Raw genomic sequence first — 27,530 nt, forward strand, 5'->3', positions numbered from 1 at the left:
CAGCTTTCATCTCGGCGGATTGAAATGTGCCTCAGGTGATAATCACAAAGTGCCCAATGACAATTTGGGTAGATTCAAAAACGAATGAGATTAAAAAGAGGGTAAAAAAATCTCGAAGTCTGAATTTTTAAAGTCATCAATGAATCATACGTACACATGATTCATTGAGCATATTTAGGAAAAACACAAATATTAAATGTTGTATTGTGATTAAGAACCCTCCTTTCAAAAAAGCCTGTCCTTAAATTAAAGTAGGCGAAATTGATGAAGGAGATAGAAAAGAGGAAAAAGCTCAATATATTTTGTTCTACTGTACACTGATTTTAATTTTTATTATTATAAAGGTAAAACAATTTTAAACAAAACTAACAAAATGGAGTCTTTCATAAAATTATATCTGTTCAAACTTTTATAGAATGAAAGAAAACGTAAGATATAAAATAATAAAACATGGTTTTCTAAAAGGTAAATTGAATTACAGTTATAAACAATCTATACACTCCATGTAAAAAGTTTTTATCATCTTTTTCTTCCAAAGACTGAAGATAAATTTTTTAAATTCATCAATTTACAATCATTGTAAGGTAATTTAACAACTTCCCTCAAATATATAAGTTTTGGAAAGATTAAAAATACGTTCAACTTAGTCAGGAACGTTGAAGCAACTCAAAGTTCTTGCAACTTTGGCATGGGGGAAAAAATGAAATTTGATGACTGAGCATGTAAATTTCTGCTTCTAAAATTGCACTGCCTTAACTCATCTAGACTTGTAGGTAAGTAAAATCTTGATTGTATAATTGACACAACTTGCTTCAGTTAATCGTTAGTGATGCAGTTCTTGAATCTTTTCCACTATTTCTGGAATGATAATTAGATATCCAATGATGGTGTTTCAAAAATAAAAGAGCAAAACAGATGCATAACTATCAAGCAGGTGGAATACGAGGTAAAGCAGAACGGCCCAGAGCTTCAGCTTTCAAATTCTTGCAATTTCCAGGTTTTACCTGACTGCTTACCTCTACCATTGATAAAATTTTTTGTTAATCATCATTCGGATCATTCCGATATCTCAGTGCTTCCAGTTTTAATGGGAGAGAAAAATAAAAGGAACAAAAAATTCAATATTTTCAACCATTTACAAACGTTTCTGGCTTTTTTCCCCCTTTCATTCTGATTCCACCTTGATAGTGCTGCCAACAGTGCTTTCATGGGTACAAGTACGTTATTGAAAATAATTGTTAATAATGGAATAATGTATAAAGGTTGATCCTTTAATCTAGAGAGAATGTACCTTGATCACTCTTAGGAAATTGTGAAATAATGACGAAAACAAACTTTCGAATAGTTATTTTAAAATAGACTGAGATATCTATGGCCAACATCAATATTTTTACTGTTGGGACAAAATTGTCTGTAATGTCAAATTGAAATATTTGCTTTCTCTTACTTTCTAAGACAAAAGGAGATAACAAATGGGAAGATAAAAAGTTGAGTTGCTTGCACAGCTTGCAAGTATTTGAGAAAAACAATTTGTTTCAATAATAATACCTTCCTGCCTTAAAAAATAAATACGAAGATCTTACAGGTAAAAAATTAGCTTTCGAGGAAAACAAAACTAGGTTACATGATTGAAATACTAAATTTTAACTTTTTAAAGGAAGAGGAAGCTTTTTGAAAAGATGAGGAAACACCGTAAACGCTTGAACAATCAAAAATGATTGAAAAAGATTACAGACAGCAGAAAAGCTTGGCGGTTTTAATAGGCAGAACAACATAAGAAGTACAAGCTGAGTTTTAAATTTGTTCCTATTTTCTCATCTTGCAAAAAGTTTTAAGTCAAGAATAAAAATTCCGTGGAACAGTTTGCATTTTCAAATTTAATACTTGTAGAAAAATTGGAAAAGAATCCATAAATTTAAGTAAACATGTACTAAATTAAATTAGGGTCAAGACAGAAAATTGAGGTCTCCCTACTACATGAGGGGGTTACTACATGAGTTTTTGTGCCGTATTTAAAAAATTGAAGGCATATCCTTTTAAAAATTTCTAACAAACAATTTCTTAGGAATTAAGAACAGTCTTACAAAATTTCAATTTTTTCCTCTTTTGCTTTCTATGTGTGTGTTTTCAAAATGAGGTTGGTCGGACATGAAAAACAGAAAAAATTAAAGTGTTGCCAAGAAAAATATATTAAAATCCGTCAGAGAATCTTCAGATCATATATGAATATATATGGTCAAAAGTTTGATTTCGGTACGAACTTTGTTGCGTCCTTACACAAAAAGCACGATTATCAATAAAAATTACAAAGGAGAAAGCAATGCAGTGCCTACTGGGCTCCACATAGTAAAAAAAAATTTAATAGATTCTTTTCCTGCTTGCAATAAAATTACACATAGTCTTGAAGAGATGAGAAACAAGATAAATCGATAGGCTCCCATAGCCTATCAAGCATCAAAAGTGCATTTCAAAAGTTAGAACAAATAACTGAAAATTGGAATACACTTGGTTTTCTTTTTTTGTTTGATTTTTTCTTTACAGCACCAATAATTCAAAATAATCCTTCACCGTCCACTGAAGAAGGACAGAACACTTAAGATTAATAATGATGATCATTTTTTGATGCCCCGTCTCTTTATTTGCAAGTTATCAGGGAGAGCAATGAAGGAAAAAATGGAGGAGAAACGAGAATCCCTCACAGCCAGAATTAAAAGGCATTCTCAAGAAAAAGCATCCTTTTATTTAATCATCTTTAAATTCAAATCTTATCATCAGTTAAGGTATCAATAAAGTCAGGGAAAAGTATGTTGCCCAACTCATTAAAACAGATTTTTTTTTCCTATGGTGTCGGAAGCTTATCAATGTCTGACAGCAATTTTATCATGGGGCAAGGAGAACTTATTGGAAAATCTGTACCAATAGGTTGGCAGCAAAAGAGAAAAAATACCGGCACAAACGGACAGCATAATTACTACTTTACATTTTCTAGGGAGGCTCATATGATTCTTCGATGACAGGGTAATTAAAAAGTAAAGTAAAAGTATAAACATTGTTTTTGGGCAGCAAAGCTAATAAAAATTTAAGTCTTGCTAAGCACAGCTGTAGTTTAACAAAATGGTTAAGAACCTATAAAAACCGCATACCTACAACAATGAATATTGAGAGAAGAAAATTGCAAAAAGAGGAAAAAGTCTGCATGAAGGGCAGCTGACAAACTTTGTGTTCTGTTCCGGAAAAATTGAGACTCGTATTCAAAAGTCACTCATTCTCATCAATAAGTGAATGACCACAAATTCTGCAGGTGAAAGATTATAGCCTTTCATATATATCTATTGTTTATCCCACACACACTTAAGACCTCGGGAACTACTCAATTTCTGCAGCTTAAAATTACAATCATGCACCTTTGTTAATCATTGCTCCAAATAAGAAACATTTTGAGCTATCACCAGAGTCAAATGTAAATAAACAAGAACAAAGACCTGACAAGAAACAAAGAAACTATTCCACAAAAATCAAGAGTCAGCCTTTTCTTTCTCAATACAAAGTCATGATTCGCCTGAAAATGTAGGAGTTATGACAGTTGGGAAACAATTAACTGTCCATGCTCTGGCTAGTGTCAATTTCACTTGAAATGATTCATACAGGAAGAGAAGGAGGCATAGAGAAGAGTAGTAGTAATGATATTTGAAAAATGCAATGGAAAAACAGTAGCCCAATGGATCAAAAAGCTTGCTAACTCCTTTGCACAAATTAGCTCAAAAACAAGGAAGTTTCTTTCATGAGGAAAATAAAACTAGTTTCTCAAAAAAATTGGGGCTCGACTCAAATTAATTGTACTACAACAGTCAAGGAGGGAGCAGAAGTGATCAAGAGTCTTACTGCCAGTGAGCTAGTTTTCAGAAACTAGTATAAGAGGTGAGTAATTGGAGATAACAGATGTGTCAGTTTCAACTAGAAAAAAATATATAGAACATTTTAGTTATCTTTTGGTAGCATAGATGCCCAGTTAAATATTCCTTCTGAACAAGAACTGATCATAAACTAGGTTTTGAAAAATATGTAGGTAGTAAGTTGTGAATTAAAGTAAGACAAAAGATTCCCTATGTATAAGATGGCATCAACTTTTGTCTTTTTTCTGTTGATAATTTGACTGCACAGAGACGAAGCTAAACTTTGTGGACAGTTGCATTAATTGCGACAAATTGCATTAAATGTGACAAATATATGACATATTGTAGACAGGAGAATTTTTTTGCCTGTGATAACAGACAATTCCTCATTTAAAGTATAATATAATGGAGATATAGAAGAAGAGTTGAAAGCTAAGCGCAATTCATTCTTTTTGGAGTTCTCATTGTCTTTTCTACTGAAATAGATATTTGAAGACATTATCAAACTTTAGTGTTGCATGATAGGATTAATTAATTTTGGGTAAAACTGAGATATTCCTCCTATTTGAGCATTTTACTGAGACTAAGGCTACAGAAAATCTTTATCATGCCTGAAAGTGTATTTAAACCTCAAGTAAGCTTGTTGTGAAGCTGTATTGACCTATGAGGCTTTTGGACTGCATATTATGAAAATGGTTGCCTGCTGGCTCGCGATAAACCAGAGGGGCTTTAATTCTCGAAAAGTCTCAATTTGCTTGACATATTCTTTTGTGTTCTAAGTTGCAAGTGACGCTAAAGCAAATACCTACATTTACAGAAGTTGAAAAGATACATAATTCTAAAAAAAGCACAGTGGGCATTTTTATAAAGGAACTTGAATTATTTTTCTTTCTTTGAGTGTAATTGCAGTTCTCAAAATTTAGGACACTGACTTAAAATAGCTGTGTTCCAGAGTCTGATTGATTTCATCAGCAGGAAACAGAGACACAGGTAAGATAAAACAAAGATTGGAAAAAAATGATAAAAAGAGTGGTAAAAAAGACAATATTGGCCAAAATGAATACCATTATCAAAAGATAAAATTTCAAAATAAACTGACTAATCAGCACATAACGAGTTTCGATACAAAAACGAAGTTTCCTACTCGTTAATATCTTTCCGCTTTATCAAGGTTCATATTGATTAAAAGTAATTCTGTACACAACTCGCTTCTTTTTTATTATTGTAATATTTACACAGTATTTACTCTGACGCAATTTTTTCTCACTTTGGTTTTAACTTGAAATATAAAACATTCACTTCAACTCACAATTGTGGGCAATTTACACCGATCTTTTAGATCATCTTACAGGAGAAAGGATTCTGAATCATCCAACAGGTGAGTTTGTGCACATACAAATTTTCAACAAAAACAACAGGATTCGAGACATGAACAATTCCAAGTTAAATATTAGGGATAAGATATTAAAAATTCTGCACCTTGAAGTAAACGTAGAAAAAGAAACGATACACATAGTCTTTAAAGCTGAAAATTTGAAATCGGTTTTCTAAATAGACAAAGAAAACATGATTACCACTGAACATTCAATAAGATACAATATTTTAAGAGATTTGTTAATTAATATTATTTAGAAAATTAAAAAAAAGAAGAAAAACTGAACAGAAATTAAGACACTTGACTATACAAACTCAAGAAGAATCTAAGCCCTTATTGCCGTTTATACAAGAAAAGAGTGATTCAAAGGGTCTAATCTTTTCCTCTGTAACCATAATCTTTTGTCCCTAACAAGAGATCCTTCTTAACAGACAACACGTCAACGTGGTATAACAGTAAATACGGGCTATGGTCCCGGGTAAAGAATTTAGACATGACTATATAATCAAAAGTTACATCAATTACTTTCTGCTTCATCATCTTCCTCGCCATCATCATCATCATCAGTGAGCTGTAGTCACAGTTTGAGTTCGTTGGCAATTTTTGAAGCGATGTTCTTGAACCCAATTGATGTTCCTGAGATGCGTTTGAAACGCACACCATTGAGGGACAACCGCGGTAGTTTGCAAACTTCAATTTCCCACTGAACTAAGGAGTCTGCCGTTGGGTCTCCATGAACGCATAGTAGCAGGAACCTTTCTCGCTGCTCATAATCACAATTATTTGCATCAAGCACCTGTGAAATTTTAAGTACATATTAAGTGAGAAATTTTTGTAGATTCAGAGCAAAATTATAGTGGTCAAAAATTCATTAACAAAATCCTCAAAAGGAGTCAAACTTTTTACTCCATTCAAATCAATTTCTATGATGCAAAAAATGATTCTCGCGAGAATGTCCATCAAACTTTTTTTGATTTTTTGATTTGAGCCACGATTTTTTTGATTTTTCTTCTTTTTCCTTTTTGAAGTTGACTATGTACTAACCACAGGACAATCTATGATGAAAGTGAAATAGCCATGAGATAATATCTAAGATAAAATTGAAATGCCTATGTGTTAATTTCTACAGCAAAACTGAAGTAGCCATGAGTTGAGATGAGCAATCATAGAAAAATGGAAATTTTGCTTCATTTTATGTTAGCATTCAAATGCTTAAGTGGTTCTTAGGATTTCAGACTTGATCCTTCACTTCTTAAAGCTTCCTCTGGTATATTTTGTCACTGTACAGACAAATTCTCTTTGTTTGAAGGAAGGAAAAAATTCATTTGCATTGAGGCTAAAATTAATATATGTATTTCTGAATAAATGGGATAAGAGGGTAACTCATGGCCTCTGTAACCCTCTACAGATATTACAGACAGTTAATAGCTTTATGCGTTCTCTAGAAAACCTTGTACTTCCATTTTATACAAGGCTATTCTAGAGACATGGGAATTGCACAGGTTAACGTTTTCAAATTGCGATCAAATTCAGAATTTTAAGGTGAGAAAGTGAAAACTAAATACATATAAATAGGTACCTTAGAGTACCAAGAATCAGATTAGCCGTTTTCTAGGAAACCACATAAATAGCAAGATAAGCTTATTCAAAAGCTCAATTCAAAGGAAGTTTTCATGCAATATTATACTCTAAGTTTTTTTTCTTGATTAATGATTTAGTTTCTGCTATTGCGAACGCTGCACAAAATAATTTATTGACGCAACCAAAGCAAAATAGAGGAGAGAAGTTACCTTTCTAATTTCAGCCATGATTTCGTTGGGATCCCTTGATGATGTTGTCTTCATGCTCCACGTGAATCTTAAAGAACGAGGTTTAACTTGTTCATCATTTACTGTACTACTGTTAACAGAATTAGGAAAATACAAAAATGAAATTTAATTTTGTAAATAATGTGTCATGAGGAAAAGACAAGAGAGTAGAGGCATTAAAAAATACCTCTTTCGCTTGCAGAACAAAATTTTCAAGCTCGATGTAAAATAACATTTTGGCAGAGAGCTAGAATAAACTTTGTGTCAAGACAGTTGAACTATATATGATTTATTATCAAACAATGAATACTCACTGATGCCCTTACGCACATCAGCAAAGGCTCTTTGCCCAGCCTGATCCTTTCGCTCTGTCATTCCTTACTCTCTATATAATACACTATCACCCCTTTTTTGCTAAACGTAGAGCAAAGAAAATATGCCCATTAGATGAGTTTAAAGATGAGAGAAAAAAATCATAACATAATAATAATAACAATAATTTCTTACAAAAGAAATGTGTTCAATTTGTTTGGTATTTTTCTATGAATATAAAATACTCAAGAAAAAGGGTAACTTTTCCTAGAACAAAAATTGTCCACCTTCGTATGTTTTTTTACTTTGGTGAAAAGAGAAGACTACATAACTTCGAATAATGACTCCAAAGAAAAGCATAGAATAGAATAAATATCAAAAAAGAAAAAGAGGAAATGAGAAAAGTTAATACTTTTAAAATCAAAAGGGTATAAAATAAAAAAGGGGAGGGGTGAAACTTACTTAACTACATGTTTCGGACCAACTGGATCCATGGGTCTGAAAGAAATCAAACAAAACAAAAATAATTAAAAATAAAAAATAAATTAAAAAAAAGGGAGAAAAAGAAGGAAGACAAAATATGAAAATTGGAGGAGAAACATCAGATACTGAAATAATGAAAGGAAAGGATGAATGCTGGATGGATTGATACTGGAAAATTAAAAAAAAAAAAACATACCTCGATTCATTTTTTAATTATAACTGGATAATTGAGGATAATTAAAACAATCTAAAAGAGGAGGACATTGCAGCAGAGAATCTAAAAAAAAGATTCACTGGCATTTGAGTTGGATGAGAATCGTTGATAATATTTTCTGAAAATAAGGTGCTGCGATTTTCTTTCTGCTCAAGCTTAGTTTTAAAAGAATTAAGACAGCAGAAAAAAGGGTCCTCTGACTGTAAATTACAATACTTGTCGTCCCTTAACCTAAAAGTAGAATTTTTCAGAGCAAAGAGGTGTAGTAGGAAGACCTTCATCAGCCATAATAAAAAGCTCCAAGAAAAAGTAGAGTAAGGATATGTAATTCAAATAAAATCCTAAAAAAATTAGTATGATACTATTGATTGTGATTAAATTTGTTTTCGAAGGTTAGAAAATTGTCAAAAATGTGAGCAAAAGCAGCATTCAAGTTTCTTAGCACCATGTTGAGCTTGAACAACAACAAAAAAAAATAAATAAATAAAGAGGCAATGCTTCATAAAATCAAAATCACGCAGTAAAAATCTGCCAGATTAAAATAGACTTTTCAGTAACTTTCAACTTCCAAAATAAAGAGAAATGATAATAAATTTTATTGGGGGGAAAAAGGTTTTCCTTTAATGATAATTATATGACTTTTTTGGGGCTGCCCCAAGAAGTAAGGATTTCAGTTTCTGAGCTTTGAGTGTGCCAAGAAAGCTAATTTCTAAAACTATTGCAAAGCCACGACCTCAAAGGCCACAGGTTTAAGTCACGAAAATCAATAGATCCTTTTTTATCAACATAAAATTAGCATTTATTTAAATTATCAGTCATAACAAAATGGTAAAATAACATTTTTGCGCACATATGGAACAGATTGTGTATCAAATTATAGTAAGAGTAAAAACTATTAGATACAATTTACACATAGACAATTATGTATTTTTTGTTTGTTCTTTTGGAGCAAAGATTGTGAGCTTAGAATGTGATAAATTTTATTCTTAACGAAAATAAAGAAAAGGGAGGGGGAATTTAAGAAATTAACTAAATAAAGAAGACTAAAAGACTAAAAAGAAGGAAAAATGGATATGATTTTGTAAAAGAGAGATCAAAACCCTGTTGAGCTGCATAGACAATGACGTTATATGAAATATTAGAGGTAAATTTTGAGGAGGTTTCGTTCTCAGCTCAGTGCCCTTCATACAACTGAAATCCTGCACTTTAAATATTGAGCAACTGAACGCGTGTCATAAATCAAAACTGTTCAACCTAAAAAAAACTTTGAAAAAAAAAAAAAAATTTAATGATCTTTCTGGCCTAAATAATTTCCTTCATTTACACTTCTGCATTGAAAAGGAAAAACGTCTTGAGTGCAATGAATAGCTGGTGTAAAATTGACAAGGTGAGACCCAGACCACCATCTTGGGGGGCAAAAAGGGGCAAAACCACTCATAGAAATACCAGGTCTGAGTTAAGTTCGGAATAAATGGTTCGCACCATTCCATGAATCTTGATGCTTGCCCATCAACCAAGTCAAAGAGCTTTCTCCCTTAAAATACACGGTTTCAACCCACATAGGAGAGCCAAATGCTGTACTTCTTGCTACTAGCAGCAAGCCGATTTATGAAATTTTGTGTTTTTCAACTAGCCAAGATGAGACAGAGGTGAGATGGAATTATAAGATTGGTTGGCTTTGTCAGTCAATGTATTGATCTTGCCTGTGTTGGAGTGAAATAAATTATAATATAAGGATACCTCTAGAGTTGTCGATACCTTATCGTTCTTTCCACCCTCCATTAAGACGATCAAAAAAGTCAACCAATCACAAAATTCCATTCCACCTCAGTCCAGTCTTGTCTACCTGGCAAACAAAGAATTTCAAAAATTGGCTCTAAGGCCCTGCTATCTCTTTTACAGCTTTATAAAAAGAAAAGTACAATGGTAAAAGTATTAGAGGTCTTGATTCCTTGAAAGGGAGGTCTTTAAATGAATTATAAAATGAAATTGGACTACGTAAGGAGAAAATTCATCCATCAGCAAAGAGTTAGTTTCTTTACAAAAAGCAAAAGACGAAAGGCTTCAACTGAATAGCGATACATCAACAATTTACAATACATTTCATGCTATAAGTAAAAGTATTAATTAATTCAACACCTCTTCCATACCATTTAGTGATGGCGTTGCAAGCAAGATGATTGATATGATTTGGGCTGGAGAGTTAGGACCAACAATATAATGCTCTTTAGATTAATAAAATAATCTTTCTTAGTTCATTGCTAAAAGCTCAATAAATAAACTCCTCGTTTAGAGACTCAATTGATTCAAAACTTAATGCAAGATTTGGAATAACTTCTTGTTAGCATTCAACTTCAACACAGCAACTTGCCACACCAGCACTAAATTAGGTATTTGTCTCACTCTTGTTCATCAACATTAGAAAAAATGCTTGCATTCAAGGGTCCAGCTTTAAACATGAAGCTGATAATGATACATGCACACAAAGACAAAATTGGGTGGAGAGGGGTGGAGAAGAGAGAAAAAAAGGTCAACTCCGGGTGCTTTTACAGGCTCTGTTTGAAATACCCTGTACGATCCTCATTTTTTGACGCACTCTCTTTGTTTTGGGCAGAAAATTGGCACATGATATAATGCAATAAAAATGAATTTAAACTAGATAATTGCTACAATGCAAGTTAAACATAAGGCAATAACTTTTCTGAAATTAAAGCTGCAAAAAATCAAGGATTAAATCTTCTATGTGTTTCATTGTTTTTCTGATCTTCTCCCTTTGCATCCCATTTAAAATAAGATACGGATTTTCCCAATTATTACCAGTTAGAACTATTTTTCCAGCCTTAATTCAGAGAAAGTTATTTTACAAATGGCATTAAAATTTCAGTATGATAGCTAGCACTAAACTCTCATCTTAAGTTCAATATATTTGATAGACATGGTAAACTGAAATATATTGTTGCTATGATGCTGGGTTACCCATATCATGGGCGCTTTGTCATTATCATGCTGACATAATGCATTTCATTGTGATAACTACATTGAATTGCAGGGGCTAATTGACTAAATACAGAAAACAACAGTTTCTGGCAATTTTAACACACTAAAAACTAGAATCATGTCAAAATTCTTTCATGAAAATCAGTTTTAATGGAGGGATAGTACTAATTTTTAAACAGCCATTTAAACCACATTTTGGGAGACCTGCTTTATCCATTGAATTTACATGTTAGCCAGATGGCAGCAGCCCCATCAACCTTATCATCAATAAGCCATCGTTAATGACGTTTAATGACTGGTTTGATCATCCTTGTGTTCTCCTCATACTGATGTAAACTTTGAAAGGTATGCTGAAGTTGGGAACACATACATTTGATGGAAGAAACGTTTACAGAATAAGAAAAATTGAGACACTCCAAGAGGATCTGCCGAAGCTTTGTTCCTTAAGTTCAATCTACTACAGATTTTGCTGCTATCCTTATCAAAATAGTAAATTCAGCTCCCTAAATTACAGCTTGCATATTCAGGTCCTGTCATTTTTCACTAATTCACATGATTTTTTCTACAGATTGATGTGGTGGGAGAAAAAACCAAATTAATATGAGCTCTATTCTCTGAATAATTCTAAAGGACGTTATCTGCAAGCTCGTAAAACTGACCCATCACAATATTCTTGACACAATACTTCAACTGAAGGTTATTGCTTTACACTGTCATAAAGCGTAATATTGTTTGAGGAGAAGTATTATTCTTGAAGAAAAGGTTACCAGATTAAAGACCCTCTCCTGACCCACTCTGAAGGCTGTTTTACTTCCTACCTATCTATTAAAATAACGGAGCAGGGTCAAAAATTATATAAATCATCTCACACTTAGAACCACTTGAAAAATCTGACTTTCATTGATCAATGTTCTACTTAGTTTTTTGATAATGGCCATAATTATTTATACATTACTGAGACTTGGAGATTCTGGTTATAATAAATAACGGAAAAAGAGATACAGGTGGTAAAAGATGCAATGCATTGCATTGTAAACCAAGCAGAGTCCATCTCTTAGCGATGAAAATTATTAAATTTAGAGTGAAAAAAAGAGAGGAAGAAAGAAAAAAAACCAGCTGCAAAGAATAAGAATTTGGGGACCAAGTTGGGTGAATGGGAAGAATTGGAGCTATGTAATGTAGATTCTTGGTCTGCCATGGACAGGCATTCGATTCTAATTTTTTTTGGTTCTCAGTTTCTTCTCGGATTCCCTAAAAAATCCATAGAGAAAACCCAAGGAAAAAGAAAAAAAAGAAGAAAAAAAAAACTACATAGGTACAAAATTGTAGTCAACACAGGAGGTTAAGGGTTAGAGCAAGATTTACTGAGCACCTTTTAGATAAAAAAGCTGTAATTAGGATACCTTGATGACTTTTCCCTGTTTAATTATACTCCATTAAAGTTAATGTGACTGAGCTATATACTATTTAGCAGTTAAGAAGTCATCATTTGTGTCATCTCATTCTGAAGCAAAACTTTACATCATCTGCACGATTTAAAATACACTTAAGTGACACTAACCTTAGAAATCATTTCGAAAGGGTTTCCCCTAAATGTAATGTAACTAACTTAGGTGACAGCAACCTTAGGCATTTTTTCAAAATGGTTTCCCCTGCATGTAATACAACTGACTATTTTGCTTAAATGCCCCCCTGACATAAAAAAAATTGTCCAATCATGTTGAACGCCACTGAAAGAGCCGTATGCAAAAACGACATTTTTCGCCCTCCCACTAAAACCTATTCAAACTTCGTCTATCAGTTACTAATACTGGAGCGCTTCTTTCCCCAAATTTTCAGACCCCCAAAAAATTTTGGGGGGGCGCTAGGGGGGGTGGAAGTCAAAACCTGTGAACCTCGATATCTTTCGAACGAAACAAGATATTGAGGCCCGGTTTGGACGAAAAATCGTCTAAAATTGCATACTTTAAGATTCTAAAGGTCAAAATCCCAAAATTAAATTTTTAACTTAACTTATGTGCTTTTTTTCAGTTTTTGAGGAAAAACAATTTCTTTTAAACAGATTAAACTGAAATTTCACATTTTTTGATTTAAACCAAAACCAGTTTTTTAAATTGTTCGTCTTTTTCCGCATCCAACGAGTGGTCGTATAAGCTGGGGAACCGAACGGTTCCGGAGTTATGATCGATTGAAGTTTCCGCTCAACGCGCGCCGACCGATTTTCGCGCGCCGAAAAGTCGGATTTGACTGTTATTAAATCAGATTCAATGTTCAAACTGAGCAAAATGCATTATTAGGGACTCTTGAGGGTTGCTGAGTCCAGAAATTACAGATACTTCCAAAAAATTCACGTTTTTAAAATTACAGCTCCGTACAGGACCACTGAGCGGCCGGTCGGCGCTCAATGGGCCTCTAAAATAGCGCTACGGAGCTGTAATTTTAAAAACGTGAATTTTTTGGAAGTATCTGTAATTTCTGGACTCAGCAACCCTCAAGAGTCCCTAATAATGCATTTTGCTCAGTTTGAACATTGAATCTGATTTAATAACAGTCAAATCCGACTTTTCGGCGCGCGAAAATCGGTCGGCGCGCGTTGAGCGGAAACTTCAATCGATCATAACTCCGGAACCGTTCGGTTCCCCAGCTTATACGACCACTCGTTGGATGCGGAAAAAGACGAACAATTTAAAAAACTGGTTTTGGTTTAAATCATAAAATGTGAAATTTCAGTTTAATCTGTTTAAAAGAAATTGTTTTTCCTCAAAAACTGAAAAAAAGCACATAAGTTAAGTTAAAAATTTAATTTTGGGATTTTGACCTTTAGAATCTTAAAGTATGCAATTTTAGACGATTTTTCGTCCAAACCGGGCCTCAATATCTTGTTTCGTTCGAAAGATATCGAGGTTCACAGGTTTTGACTTCCACCCCCCCTAGCGCCCCCCCAAAATTTTTTGGGGGTCTGAAAATTTGGGGAAAGAAGCGTTCCAGTATTAGTAACTGATAGACGAAGTTTGAATAGGTTTTAGTGGGGGGGCGAAAAATGTCGTTTTTGCATACGGCTCTTTTACAAGAGATTATTAATCATTAATGTGATATCCAGTTTTAAATCAGGCCATCACTGTTCTCAGAAGTTTATTTGCTTACAATAAAAAAAAAAACAAAAAAAAAACCAAAAATTACACACAAGCTGATGAGGTTCTAGATGGATTGCATGAGCAATTCAGCAGGCGATGGAAAGATCGTGGATTAGACTATCTACTTTTAATCAAGCAAATGAATTAGTTTGTATTATTAATGATTTTGCGAAAGTTTTGAAGGAAGCATTCTTAAGATCACCATTTAGCAAGATATTGACTTTTCATTAAATAAAAAAGAGGGCAGGGTTGACATTTTTCCAGGATGGCAATTATCTATTCTGTTTTGTCTAAATTACAGCAGTTAGTGGCGAGGAAGAAAGAAAATTAGAGGAGATAAAAAATATCTTCCAAATTAAAAATCAAACTTATGCAGAAGTTTTGGCATCCAAAGGAGTGATTGGGATCTCATTACGAATTAGTAATAAAAATAAGAAAAACTGAATAGGAAATCCAGGAAAATCATTGTTATTAAAAACAAAATTGGAAACAGTTAGTTTCAGGAGATGAAGATGAACTTGGCTGTTGAGGACAGCCATAAGCAAAAACAAAGGCTGAGAAAATGGTGCATCCTTTCATTTTTTATTTTTTATAACTTGAGTGTTTGCTCTAGATTCTTGAAAGACCTAGTTTCAGTATGTACGCAGTATTTACACAAAAAATAAAATGAAAATGTGGCCAATATAAAAAAAATACAAAACTGATTGATTCATACGGAGCAGATTAGAGCTGAAGTTGGTTAACTATAATGAAAAATACACACAACACCTAAAAGGATGCAATATTTGCAGCATTTTTATACATAATAAAATAGTAAAATATAAAATTGAATAAGACAAGATTTTAAAAAAGGATGGAGGAAAAATTAAAGGGAATAAAATTTAATGAAAAGTTGTTACTGAGAAACAAAAAAATGTTTTCGGTACTGCTTTAATTTGTTCAGGAAATGCGATTCAATAATCAAGCATCATATAAAATTAAAGTAATAAATTAATGGACATCAGCCTGCTTTGAAAGAGGACAGAGATAAATTCATTATATAAATCACATATGATCCGAGGAGTAAAATTTAAAGGTTGTTCAAGTATTTGAATCGCGTTAATTCATGTTTTAATGCATGGTCTTTTCTAAAGAAGACTGCATATTCAATACTAATTTGTCATGAACTCAAATTTTGAAAATAAGTACTTAACACTTTCACTAGAAGTTGAATTAAAATTAAAGGTGAAAGCACATCCATTGATTAATTCACGAAGAGAAATGTGTGCTATTGACCTTGCTGAGTAAAATGACTTGGTACAAAATGTACAAAAATAAAGTCTCAAGTAGTTTACTAGAAAATAACAAACCAAGGCGAACAAAAAAAGAGGGAAGAAATTAACACTTTCAACTTTAACTGAAAACTTCTTCTATTCAGGATGACACCTTGAAAATTTTGAGGAATACTTCATGCACTGTTTTTACATTTCAAAAACCGCATGAGTTATGAGCGAAGTATTGTTTGGAGTTCCGTGAAAAAAGGCCTACGAACAAATTGCCCTTGGAGAGTATTGGACTTTTTACAATTTATGGAGATCCTACTTCTTCATCATCTTCTTTCATTAGTTTCCCAAACCTGTGTAATTACGAAAAATGATAGAAAAATTATTTGTAAAATCAAAAAAAAAAAAGTGAAAAAAAGAGAGGAGTGGTGGATGGAAAGAGATAGAAGAAAAAGTGAAAAAAAATATATATATATTTTTAAGAGCTGAAATAATGATTGGAGGGAACTTAAAGTTGACATAAGGACAGTGAAAGTAAGACGATTTGATGTTACATAGGTAAAAAAGGGATTTTGATCAAATCTTATTTAGTTTAAACCATGCAATGCTTTGCTTGGTCCTGGAGACAAGTAGAGTCCTTAAAAATCAATAGATTAGGACATGCGAAGGCTTAAGATTTTGTTAATAAAAGGAGAGTCTTTAAATAAACAGACAAAAACCATCTCTCCATCTCCATACATTCCTTGAAGATATCTTCTAATATTAGCGGAAAAAATTACGTTTCAATAATTGGGAAACCTTGTAAATATTTCAGGGGGGGGGAGGGACACTCAGATTGTAGCTAGACCAGAGATACTTGATAAAAGTTTAGTTAACAGACTAGCAACTAAGTAGATACAATGATCGAAAGTGCAATATGTCAATGTGAGATCGTGATCTAATTATATAAAAAGCATTATTCTCAATACCGTGGCAGGAGCTTTTAAAGGGAGGAGTGATTATTTCATAGGCAAAGAATCAGTGTTCTGCCTTCCTTGGGCGTCATACGCCAAATACTCTTAAAAATCGGGCTTTGGCACCTTAAGATTGGGGAGACCTGGCCATTATGGCACTGAGAAAGGTTGACAAACTCTGCCGATTTTTCGAACTTGCAATCGAAAAACAGCAGCTGCATTCTTAACAGCAGGGCGGCAGTGCAGCCCAAGAAAAGGACGGAGACACAAAGGCACATACAAAAAGTTAATTTAGCTTTCTAAAAAGTGGGTTTTGCGGCTAATTTGGCTCCTAAAATTTTGATAGGAAGACAGAACACTGCTGAGTAGTTTGGTGAGCTGCTGGAGATTTAAAGTTGAGGAGGAGAGGGAAAAATCTAATTACGCAGGATAAAGTACTGAGGACTTTCTAAATTTCTGATGAGGTGCTCTGAAAAACTTAATTTTAAAGGAGCCTCATTGTGAAAAACACGACAAGACCAAGTTTTCAAAAGAGCCTTCAACAATGGAGTGCCGACCTCATGAACTGTTGGTATTGGATTGCATGAAGTTTTGGAGAGAGGAACTTCTATGATTTTCAATGGCTATTAAAAACAAGTTCTAACGACTTTTATTCTTTTCTTCTTTCAAATTACTCTCTTGTTAAACCTCTCTTTGTGCCATAAGTTCAATCCTCAAAATGGTCGGTTACTGCTTCATGTTGTTTGAATCTTTACTGTACAGTTTCAAAATGAAGTTTTGGTCAAATTATGTTGGATTGAGAAACATACTTCAAAATTAAACTTCTTCGGATCAAGACCCACTGTGTTAGTAAATGTTGAGGAAAAAGTCTTCTGAAAGACGGGACATCCACTTGGTCCTTTCGGAAAAAATGTATTTTAAAACAGCAATAATCATACTGACCAGAGTAGCATACTGGGATTCTGGATTTCACAATTCACAACACCGAAGAAAAATAAAAAATTAGCACCAACTTTTGCACTTATTCAATCTGAATACTATTCCTGGAATTTCTTGGAAAAAATCATTCTCCAGAAGTGCAAAATGAAACTCTAATGAAAAAATGGTTTTTTTTTCTTCCTTGAGTTTCGGCAGAAAGCCTGATCGCCTTTTCATGTCATTCCAGACAAAGTAAAAAAACTATATTTTGGCTATAGTTAATTGATACAAATTTGGCTGAGACTATTAATGAAGAGTTAGGTACTTGAGAGGAGTGCAGGGATAAAATCTAGAAAGGCCAGAGCACAACAGACCTTAGAAATAAGGATAAAATTGATTACTGTTTCCAACTTGGTACTCGAGAAGCGAAGTGCAGTTTTTGAAAAGTTATGTTACACAATTTGAAACGAAATTTTAGAGGGACCTTTTATCAATCAAAATGAGGCCCTCAAAGAGGGTTTGCCAAAGGCAAAATAAAATTGGCTTAAGAGAAGCCAACAAATAGCTTACTATTAGTGAAGGGACAAACTTCAAAGATATGTTGGCTGCTGGTCTCGACATGGACATGGTGGTATTATTTAAGGAATAAGGGAAGTCCTTTAGAAGCTTACGTAAATTGAGCCGACTTCAACTTTCCTTTTCTCAGGTCTTCGTTGCTTTCAAAAACTTTTTTTTGGTTCAACGCCTTAAAGGCTCATGCATACTTAACACAGCATTTTGTCAATATTTAGAAAATGTTTGTTTTTTTGGCTTTTTAAAAAGAAATTGTAAAAAATGTCTACAAATTCTGATATTCAAGTCAAGAAAAAATTTGAAGAGTCCTATGTTAAAGTATGCAGAAGTCGATGAGGAATAAAAAATAAAAGACTCAGTAGAATAGTCATACATTGAGAAAAATGAAAAATGGTCCCTTCGAAAAAATAACATTACGTTAATTTAATGGGGAGAAGTTGATTGATTTTTGATATTAAATTTGATCTTTTAATTTTTGTGTCTTATGTTTAGGGACCCTTCACAAGTGAGCTCAACTAGCACTGGTAACTGCATTTGAAGAGATGAGTCTACATATGGAAGCAGGTTGGTATAAAATATTGGGAAGTTATGAATTTAAAGGCACCTTGACAAGTCATCGTCATCTTGAATTCTCAAGTCAAAGGCTCTTAGTGAGAACAACCGGTATAAAATTAAATGAGGGGGCGGTTGAATGTGGCTTACAATTGAAAGGTTAGAAGGGTTTGAGAGACAAGGGGATACAAAATGAAGATTTTTGGTGTCAGATAAGGAAAATATCGCAGATGATTCTTAAAAAAAATTATACCCCTGTGAGCAGAGAAATAAATTTTGGATGCTGGTCTTGTAACATGATGATGATCTAATAATTCCAATTCAAGATTGACCACTAGACATAATAATAATGAGTCAACTAAGACGAAGTTCCTTGCTTTTGTGATGCACAAATAGATTAATTGCAGCAGAACCACTCTCATCAAGCTTGAAATGATAGAAAAAGGTTTAGAGGCTCCTTTCTATCTATAACCTGATATAGTACATACCGATAAACAAAGTGAAACAGCGTATTGCCATTACGGTTTAGAAAGTTCCTATTTTATTTTTTCAAAGAGAAATGAGCCAAAATTAAAGCTATGAATTTATATAAAATATTCTGCCACTAGAAAAGAAAAATCAAAAGGTTTTGAAAAAATTACATTGACTAGTTTTCCACAGAAAAAATTAAGTATTACAGGAAGTCTGCAATTTGGCAAACTGACATATGTTGTTTTGCACTTATGCCATCGGTACATTTCAACTCCTATTTTTGAATATTTGTTTTTAAATTTATTATTGAGGAAAGAAAATATACAGTGCTCTAAAATATGTATGCATTTCGCAATTTTCTTTCAAAATAAGAGACAAATTCCTCTTCTCCTTCCTTGTTGTAAGTTATGACTACTATAAATGAAAATTTTAAAATTCAGGATGGTACTTCTTAATTAGATTTTAGCTCCTTAACTCAGTTCAATTGTCCAGTAAAATAATTGCAATGAACTTAGGGCCGTTGAAGACAGAGATTAGAAGAAGAAGAAAACAGAGGGGAGGAGGGAGTATAAAACTATTGGGAAGATACTGAGAGTGAGTGCATTGCTGAACATTCCATGAGCAATTCCCTAGGAATGTAACTCTATTCCATGGATATAATTACTAAGTGCATACCTCCTTTTCAATTAGAGGATTGATGATGAATACTTTATTCATCAAATTAAGCTGAACCATTAATTGGATTTTCTTCTATTTTGGGGCACTAAAGCAAGAATTTACAGATGCTTTATCGGAAGTTTGTATTTGCTGACTATATGATTATTTTTCCTACTTTTCCCTTTATTCCAACCAAAACATCCAGTATTCTGAATTCGTTTTGCATGGTGCCTCAAGTTGTTTCTGGTACCACTACTAAAATACAGTATTTCTTCCCTTTCAGTTTTTGAGCAATTTTTCAAAAATCAAAAACGATCAAACATTAAAAAAACAGGGGCACTATTGATAAGATTAATCACGAGTAGTTTACACACGGGTGCAAGGTGCATGCTTCAAATAACAAACTACAGTGAGAATCTGAGCTGCTACTTCTACAATTTCTATCAATTTAAATCGACTGACAGACAGAGAAAATAAAATGAAAAAGAACTGCTTTGAGGCTTAGTGTGGGGACTTTGGGTGATTTATTACATGCGGAGTTATAACGCAGTATTGATTCCCTTTGAGAATTACGCGGCAATTGGGCTTACGCACATTCAGAACAAAATTATCCCCTCTCCATATTTTAAGCTGTGTTTCATCTGTACTGAATCTAATTCATTAGTTTCTTGAAATTTGCAAGGCCAAAGAAATTAAATTCACTTTAAAGGAAATAAATTGCTTTACTGATACCCTTCCCTCCATGAAAGTTCAATCCTTTTTCAGCTCAATGTTTGATGATTATGGGCAATCATAATCAAATATTTTTTAAAACTTTGCTTTGGTGTTATTTCATTAGACTTTGCTTTGGCACTATTTCATTAAACTTTCCTATGGCCCTATTTCATTAGACCCTTAGTGGTTTCAATTCAAAGGAAGATGAAGAATTAAAAATGTTTACAGGATTAGGTGGAAAACTGGTGACCAGTCAATAGTATTCAACAAAACTAATAAAAAAGCAACTTACTACGAATCAACAATGTGAAAAATTAAATTGTGAACTCACCGTTTAGAAAATTTTGAGGATATCTTGGCAAAGATAGATGGACGAGCAGATGCGTCATGAGGGGCAGAAGTAGGAGAAGCTCCACCATAACCGCCTCGTTGTCTATTTTGACCGCTATGAAATGTGCTACGTGATGGTATGTTGCGGGGAAAAGGTTGCCTACTTGTGGCTGCGGGAGAAACTGGTGGACCTCTACCCGTATTTGTACTGTAATATAAAAGGAAAAAAGTTCAAAATTATTTCCAATTGATCATTATTTATAAGATAACCTCTCGAAAAGGGCAGTTTTATCTCTTCACTGAAACAAAAACATCTTGAGGACACAAAATTTCCGCCTTCCCCTATTTCACTTGCTTTTCGTTCTTTCCTTTTTTCCCCTCATAAAATGCAAGGACAAATTTTAGCAGACAACCTAGGATCTATTTGAGGTACGCTCACTTCTCTTCAAGTAAAAAGTAAAGAGCTGCTTTTGAACTACAATTCAACAAACTCACAATAGCGGAGAAAAGTAATTGATAAAAACAGGACCAACACAGACAAGAGAGGAGAGCTGATGTCCTGTATTTTCTAGGTTTTGAGCAATGATGCGAAAAGACTATTAAAATGGCTAAAGCTTTAGAAATACACATAATATTCCAACAAGTTTCTCAATTCCATAATTTTTACCGTGAGTTCATCGGTTGTACATTACAGAACATTGCCAATGATGATGGAAACATACAGAACAGTCAAATCTGCGGGTGAAATTGCAAGATCTGCTGGTGTAATATTTTTCCATTTGAATAAGAGTTTAATATTTAAATACAATGATATTTTTGGGCAATTTTAAAATTTTCATCAGCTTAATTTAATTAAATGGAGAAAAAAAAGGGGGGAAAACCAAAGACTCCGTCTATTAGAAGTGCTTTTTAAAAATGAATTGAAACAGAATTTACAAAAGCCCCACTTTGAGAAAAATTAAGCACCAGACAAAATTATGAATACAAGAAAGACACAAGTTTTAATTTATAAATAAGAGTCAAAATCATGCAACTAAATAGAAAAAGATGTAATTTTTTTGGAAAATTGTTTAAAATTCAAGAACAGTCATAGTCACATTCATATAGTAAAGAGGAAAGAGGAAAAGAGAAATTCAATTGATTAATTGAATTGGCTCATGCAAAAACTGAATTTAATGTCCACTTTTACATCATATGAAAATTTTGGTTTTTAAGACTCCTGGAGGTTTGGAGTTTTAAAAATTAGCTAATGAGCACTATTTTATTTAGTGATTAAAAGGGTTATTCAGTTTTTGGCAGTTTCCACTACCGCCAATTCATTCAACAAATGACTTCCATACGGTGAAAGCTTGAAGCAGCATAGCTTAAGGCAACTGGGAATAGCCAGTCCTCACATGTCTCTCTTTGTGAAAAGAACTAAGGCGGTAAGTAATGACCAAATGACCCATTTTAGAGTCCAAACATATGATTGTCAGAAAAACACTGAAGAATTTTACACTGCAAGTTTCTTAAAATAAACCTTTGGGGACTTCCCGAGCTAAAATTTGGAGTATCTATCTGCTAAAAAATCAATAGATGTTTTCTCAACCCATCGCCTGAAATTAGACGAAAAAACATCATGGGCATTCTGGGGCAAATGAACACATTATGACATTCAGCAATGATTCCACAGAATTGGGTTAATTTAACTTCCTAACATTTACTTAATGTTCCTGATTAAATTGGCATATATGTGATTAAAAGTAATCAAGGACAAGCAGTATGTACTATATTTTCAGCTACACCAAGGCCTACCTACTTTAATCGTAGGTTGCCTCAGCAAAAACAGAAAGCAAAGAAAAATAATATCCTAAGGAAAATCATGGTGATTGGAATATATTAACAACTTGGAGAAACAAAAATGTAAAGCATAGTGTCGTGTGTAGTTTTTGGTGCAAGACCCAAATGACAAACACCTTGTTGCAGATTTCTTCTGACAAAATTTTGACTTAGTTTCTGATGATTCCCTGTGATACTTCATCTTCACTGTCTAATGATTAACCCTTTACAATACTTTGCTACAGAAACTTGTGAAGTTTATAACTTTCCACGACTAAAGAATAGCTCCAACTACGGAATCAAGTTACACACACAAAATTGAGGCCCTCACACATGGGAATTGATTAAAAACCAAAGGAGGAACTACAGGGGTATCAGGTGAAAAGCTACCTTGCTTGATGTAGAGGGTCATTAGAGGGGTCTGCAGATGAAATTGATGCTGACTTGATGTGGCCTTTAGATACGCGCAGAGAGTCACCAGCACCACCCACACTATATAATACCAAAAGTTATTAATGCTAGAGATTAGAAGATAATGAGTTTAAAAAGGAAGGTTTAGATGGAAAGAAAGATACAAGAAAAGTAAATTTGCTAAAAACTGTTGGGAGCGTACAAGAGCAATGCATTCATTCCAAATAAAAGAGAGCATCATTCAAAACGGACATTTAGACTTACACTTAGATTTCCTTCAATTTAGCTCTTGAAGAGAAAAGCATTACAATAAAGCTTCCTTTAAATCATGAGCTAAATTGGAGATATAGTTGCAGGTGCACTCCTAATAGCCATTTTGAACGACTTCTTAAATTAAAGAAGAGTAATATAGCAGCAGCATTAATTGAGACATTGAGCTGGACGTCAGGCTGTCAGTGAATTGGGTCTTTTGGACAGTAATACTACCAATCTGGAAGTTATTGTTTGCAAAATCCTGAGCTTAAAAAGAGGGGAGCTGTTGACAGAACCTTCATGTATGAAAAGTGATGCTCCGCAAACAGTTCCCCAAATTTAGAGTCCCAATGGACTACCCTTAAAATTTTTGCTAATTTAAGGAATCCTTACATGCCCGCCACTTCCATTTTTCATGGAGAAAAATTGCATTGGCTTGACTAAGAGGACAACGGATTTCACAAGGAATGCATTTATTTGCATGAGAAATGTGTTCAAACTCGTAAGATTTGAATAGTACTTTTTCCTTGAGAAATTCAATGCAAAATTCATAAGCAACAGGTCAGTTCTTGGCTTAATTAAGTGTAGAAAAATATCTCAGAATCAATAAAGAAGAAAAAAACCTTAAAAATTTTGAATTCCTGTTTTAGTTATTTCTTTTCAACCAGCTAACATCCATAGGTAAAAAATCTGGAATACAGGAAATGTCCTGAAAGGGATTCATCTATTAGGGGGAAGGACCTGAGAAATGAGCCCCAGTCAATGACTTCGACAAAAGCAAAGTTGTGTGAGAGGAAAGGTTATAAAGTTAGAGAGAGAAAAGAGTAACAAGAATCAACCTTGTGAATGAACATAGATCAGAATAGAAAAGGCACTGTTCAGATTTCACCGAAGATCTAAAGAGAAACTAATGGAATTTTCACCATACTATGAGTACATACCCAGCGCTATCACCAGCAGTGTTTGTTTTTTCATTGGAAGATGCTTTTTCTTCAAATGATATCCAACTCCTTCTCCCAACTGAGCCACCTACAGTTAGAGGTTTATTGCCAGTCATTGTATTAGATTTGCTAACCCCTCTTGGTTTACCAGGACTCCATTCTCCTGAAAAAGAATGCAGCATTTTGATTTAATACAAGTAAGGTCATATGAAAAGTTTGGCCAAGTAATAATAATGTCTTGGATGATGGACTTAAATTAAAAACAAGTAGTGATTGCTTTAAAAATATTTGAGAGGACACTTCTAGCATTTGTTTTCCCTCTTTTCTCTATAACTAGATTATTTTTTGGGTCAGTAGCTAAATTATTGAATAGTATAAATTTTTGGATTAGTTGATTCATTGATGATCAGAGCATTTGTTTTCTGACAGTTGCCCTTAAGATAAAAATTGCCCTGATCAAAGAATTTTTCTCAATTTTTGAAATTTATAATTTCCTAATGCGTTAAAAAAATGAGAATATGATTCTTGGTTCCTTAACATTTTGCGAACCATGCATTTTGAGTTGAGAAGCTTTTCTAGTGATGTGGCATTACAATTATCTAGTCTTCTCTGGAAAAGATATTATTGTTAGCTGAGATGAAACATGAACAGAATTGTTAAAAAAATAGCTGATGTTATCAAGGATACCCTCAGCTAGCTTGAGACTGGAAGATTACTAGAAAAAGAGTACTTACGCGTTGTGTCCGTATCATTAGTTCGTGCGTTGGCAGTATTTTTAATAGACCTTGAAATTTGATTTGCTTTGATATTATTGGGTCGTGCATTGTATTGTTGTTTAATAGTTGCTGCATCGACTGTATTCTGTCGTTTGAAGTTGCTGCCGGTAGTAGTGCTATTGTGGTTGTGATTATGATTAGTTGTGTTGATGGGTACTCCTCCTGGAAGAAGAGATCTACTGTAAATCATGAGTGCATTTGGGATCAAGCTCAGTTGAACACCTCCTCTACCTACACGGGAATCAGAACACAACCAACACAATGCCAAGTTGTCATCGTCAACTAAGCTGACCATTGGTCATATGTAGGCAGCATCCCAGATTGCCCTAGCATCAAAACATCTCTAATTCCACTGAATCAAGCTCAAGCTAACTCTTTCACTATCAGAACTGTGCAAGATTTTCCTCCGCACTTTAGTTCAAGTAAACAAATTATCTGAAAATTTTACTTTTGATTGATAGGTGAAAAACTTGCCTCAGCTTAAAACTGTATTCAGTTCTAGAGATGGTGTGATTATGGCTGAACTTTGAAAAAGCTACTGTAGAAAGAATTTTTTTTGGTTCGGAGTTCATTTGGTCGGTGATATCAGTTTGAGCATCAGAATTTATAGGTAAGTATCTTACATGACAAGGAGATAGAGGTTGTTCTCCCATATATATAGCAGACAAGGTGAAGGTTGTGGCAAGAAGCATAATTACAAGAAGTAGGATTCAGGATGAGAGAATTTTTAAGTAGCTAAGAACATAATTTGGGGCATCAATGTACATGTGCTGGATGCATGGGGGAAAGGCATGAAACCACTGCAGTGATAAGTTTTTGAAATTTTTGGAAGCCTGAAAAATATTGTGCTTTTGGAATTTTTTTCTTCTTTTCATTCCTTCATAATCTGTGCCTTTCGTTAAAGTTACAAACAATATTTAAAATGTAATAGCAAAACCTAGCACTAACAAACACTTTTTAGAGTTTTTTAAAATATTTAAATTGCTTGCGAAATTAAATATTACTTCTTTCATTTGTCTTACAATTAGTCTTCACACAAACATACAACGAACTTCTAGTTTCAATGATTTGTAAATATAATAAATTCTGGCTTGGCTTATCTTAGGACAACATCATTTTTTTGACTTTACCTCTGCCTACATTACTTCATAAACTAACAAGATTCATGTTACAAATCAAACCCAAAGAAACTTTTATCAGAGGTTAAACTAAGCAGCAAGTAAACCAACACCCAAATAAAAAGTTAAGCTGCTCCTGTGCTTCATATCTAGCGAGTGCAGCAACCAAAGAGAGTGAATGATCTTAAGGCACAAAATGGTGATAAATTCTAAGAGTGAATCAAGCTCGTAGTTCTCCAGAGCAAAAATACATTTTGCACAAGACATCCACAGAGGTGTAAGATGTCAACGGAACTTGTCGTCAAAAAATCGTCATTTCTCCTGTCCATTTTGAAAATTTGTAGATTCAGTACAAATGCCTTCCAATAACTGTCCAGACAAACCTACTCCTGAGACCAATGATCTTTATTCGATACAAATAAGAACCACCTAAAACCACCTGTTCAAATAGCATTTGCATAAAAATGAGAGAACAGTTATGGATCAGTCGCCAAAACCTTAAGCAAAATACAGCCACCGAGGACAAAGACTAATAGACTGGGCCTATCTACAGGACAGTATAATAATTCAGATATAACCTTGTATCCTTCCTTACTATTTTGTTCCAGAGAATTCTGGTCCAAACATAAGCATGAGTTGTGTGAACACTAAAACTTGATTGAGCAATAAAATAGGCTGTCTATTAAAGCCTTCCATAAAATTGTAAGAACCTTTTAAAAATTGCTCTGAATCGTCTGCGAAAATTAAGTATTTTGAAAGAAATTTGTTTGATTTAAACTGGGCAACATAACACTCGCACAATTGCTGACCTGATGGACATTCCTTTTGCATTTTCTTAATGTTCATGCAAGTTTGTTGCATAGTTCTACGAATAACCCCTTCAAACAAAATGTTCATATTTTGAAACACGAAAAATCTTGGACCATTAGTAGATGTGTTGTAAATGTTTGGTATTTTCCACCCCACATTGAATTTCTGCCCTCTTTTTTTGAAATTTTCATTTTCCAGCCTCGTGGTCAGCCTGACGAGACAGAATCGTTGCTAAAGCTAAGCTAACTAAAATATACTATTTATTTTAATCTTATTCCTTGGTACAATTGTAGATTCTCCATTAGAGAGTCTCAAATTGTAGAGGGTAGAGCTGAGAGTTTCGTATTTGTATTTGAGAATCCCAAAGGGTAAAGTTGTTTAACTGTCCTTGATAGACTTCAAGTTGTATAAGTGAGTTTATAAAGAACCTCACATCATTAATTTATAGTGATTCCATTAATCAATTTTTGAGATTGTTAATTTTAACCAAAATTAGAAAATATAGATAAATAAATAAATAAAAAAAAAAAACCTATGTAGTAAATACGTAACTTGACAATACTAACAAATAACATAATTGGCTAAACAGCAAAAGCTATGTACAGACGACTGTGACACCAAGTGCGCATATTAAAGGTGTGCAGACTAGAATAAAATAGGAACACAATTTAAAAAGACGAGAGGTAATTTTATGCAGTAAGAGAATTAAAAATAATAACTAGCGACACTAATAACTTTCTGATGCAGTTAAAGAATTT

At 33.6% G+C, this 27,530-nt stretch overlaps 1 protein-coding gene across 6 annotated transcripts in view; it reads right to left on the bottom strand.

The window, feature by feature from the left end:
- Positions 1–300: 300 nt before the first annotated feature.
- The window catches only part of par-1, a 124,390-nt gene continuing 97,160 nt past the window's right edge, over positions 301–27,530 (bottom strand). For 2 of the 6 annotated variants that reach the window (XM_072305573.1, XM_072305593.1), the window contains exons 12-18: positions 24,803–25,075; positions 24,069–24,231; positions 22,855–22,956; positions 20,648–20,854; positions 7,851–7,886; positions 7,059–7,167; positions 301–6,064 (exon numbers count right to left, since the gene is read on the bottom strand). In XM_072305573.1, coding sequence (XP_072161674.1) covers positions 5,846–6,064; positions 7,059–7,167; positions 7,851–7,886; positions 20,648–20,854; positions 22,855–22,956; positions 24,069–24,231; positions 24,803–25,075 — 1,109 coding nt within the window. In that variant the 3' untranslated portion in view covers positions 301–5,845. Of the gene's footprint in view, positions 6,065–7,058; positions 7,168–7,850; positions 7,887–14,337; positions 15,832–20,647; positions 20,855–22,854; positions 22,957–24,068; positions 24,232–24,802; positions 25,076–27,530 lie in introns of those variants that run through there. The other 4 variants (XM_072305579.1, XM_072305583.1, XM_072305587.1 and 1 more) reach the window with 4 other exon arrangements.

Source organism: Bemisia tabaci, chromosome 1 (assembly GCF_918797505.1).
Source record: "Bemisia tabaci chromosome 1, PGI_BMITA_v3".
In the NCBI taxonomy this organism is placed as follows: domain Eukaryota; kingdom Metazoa; phylum Arthropoda; class Insecta; order Hemiptera; family Aleyrodidae; genus Bemisia; species Bemisia tabaci.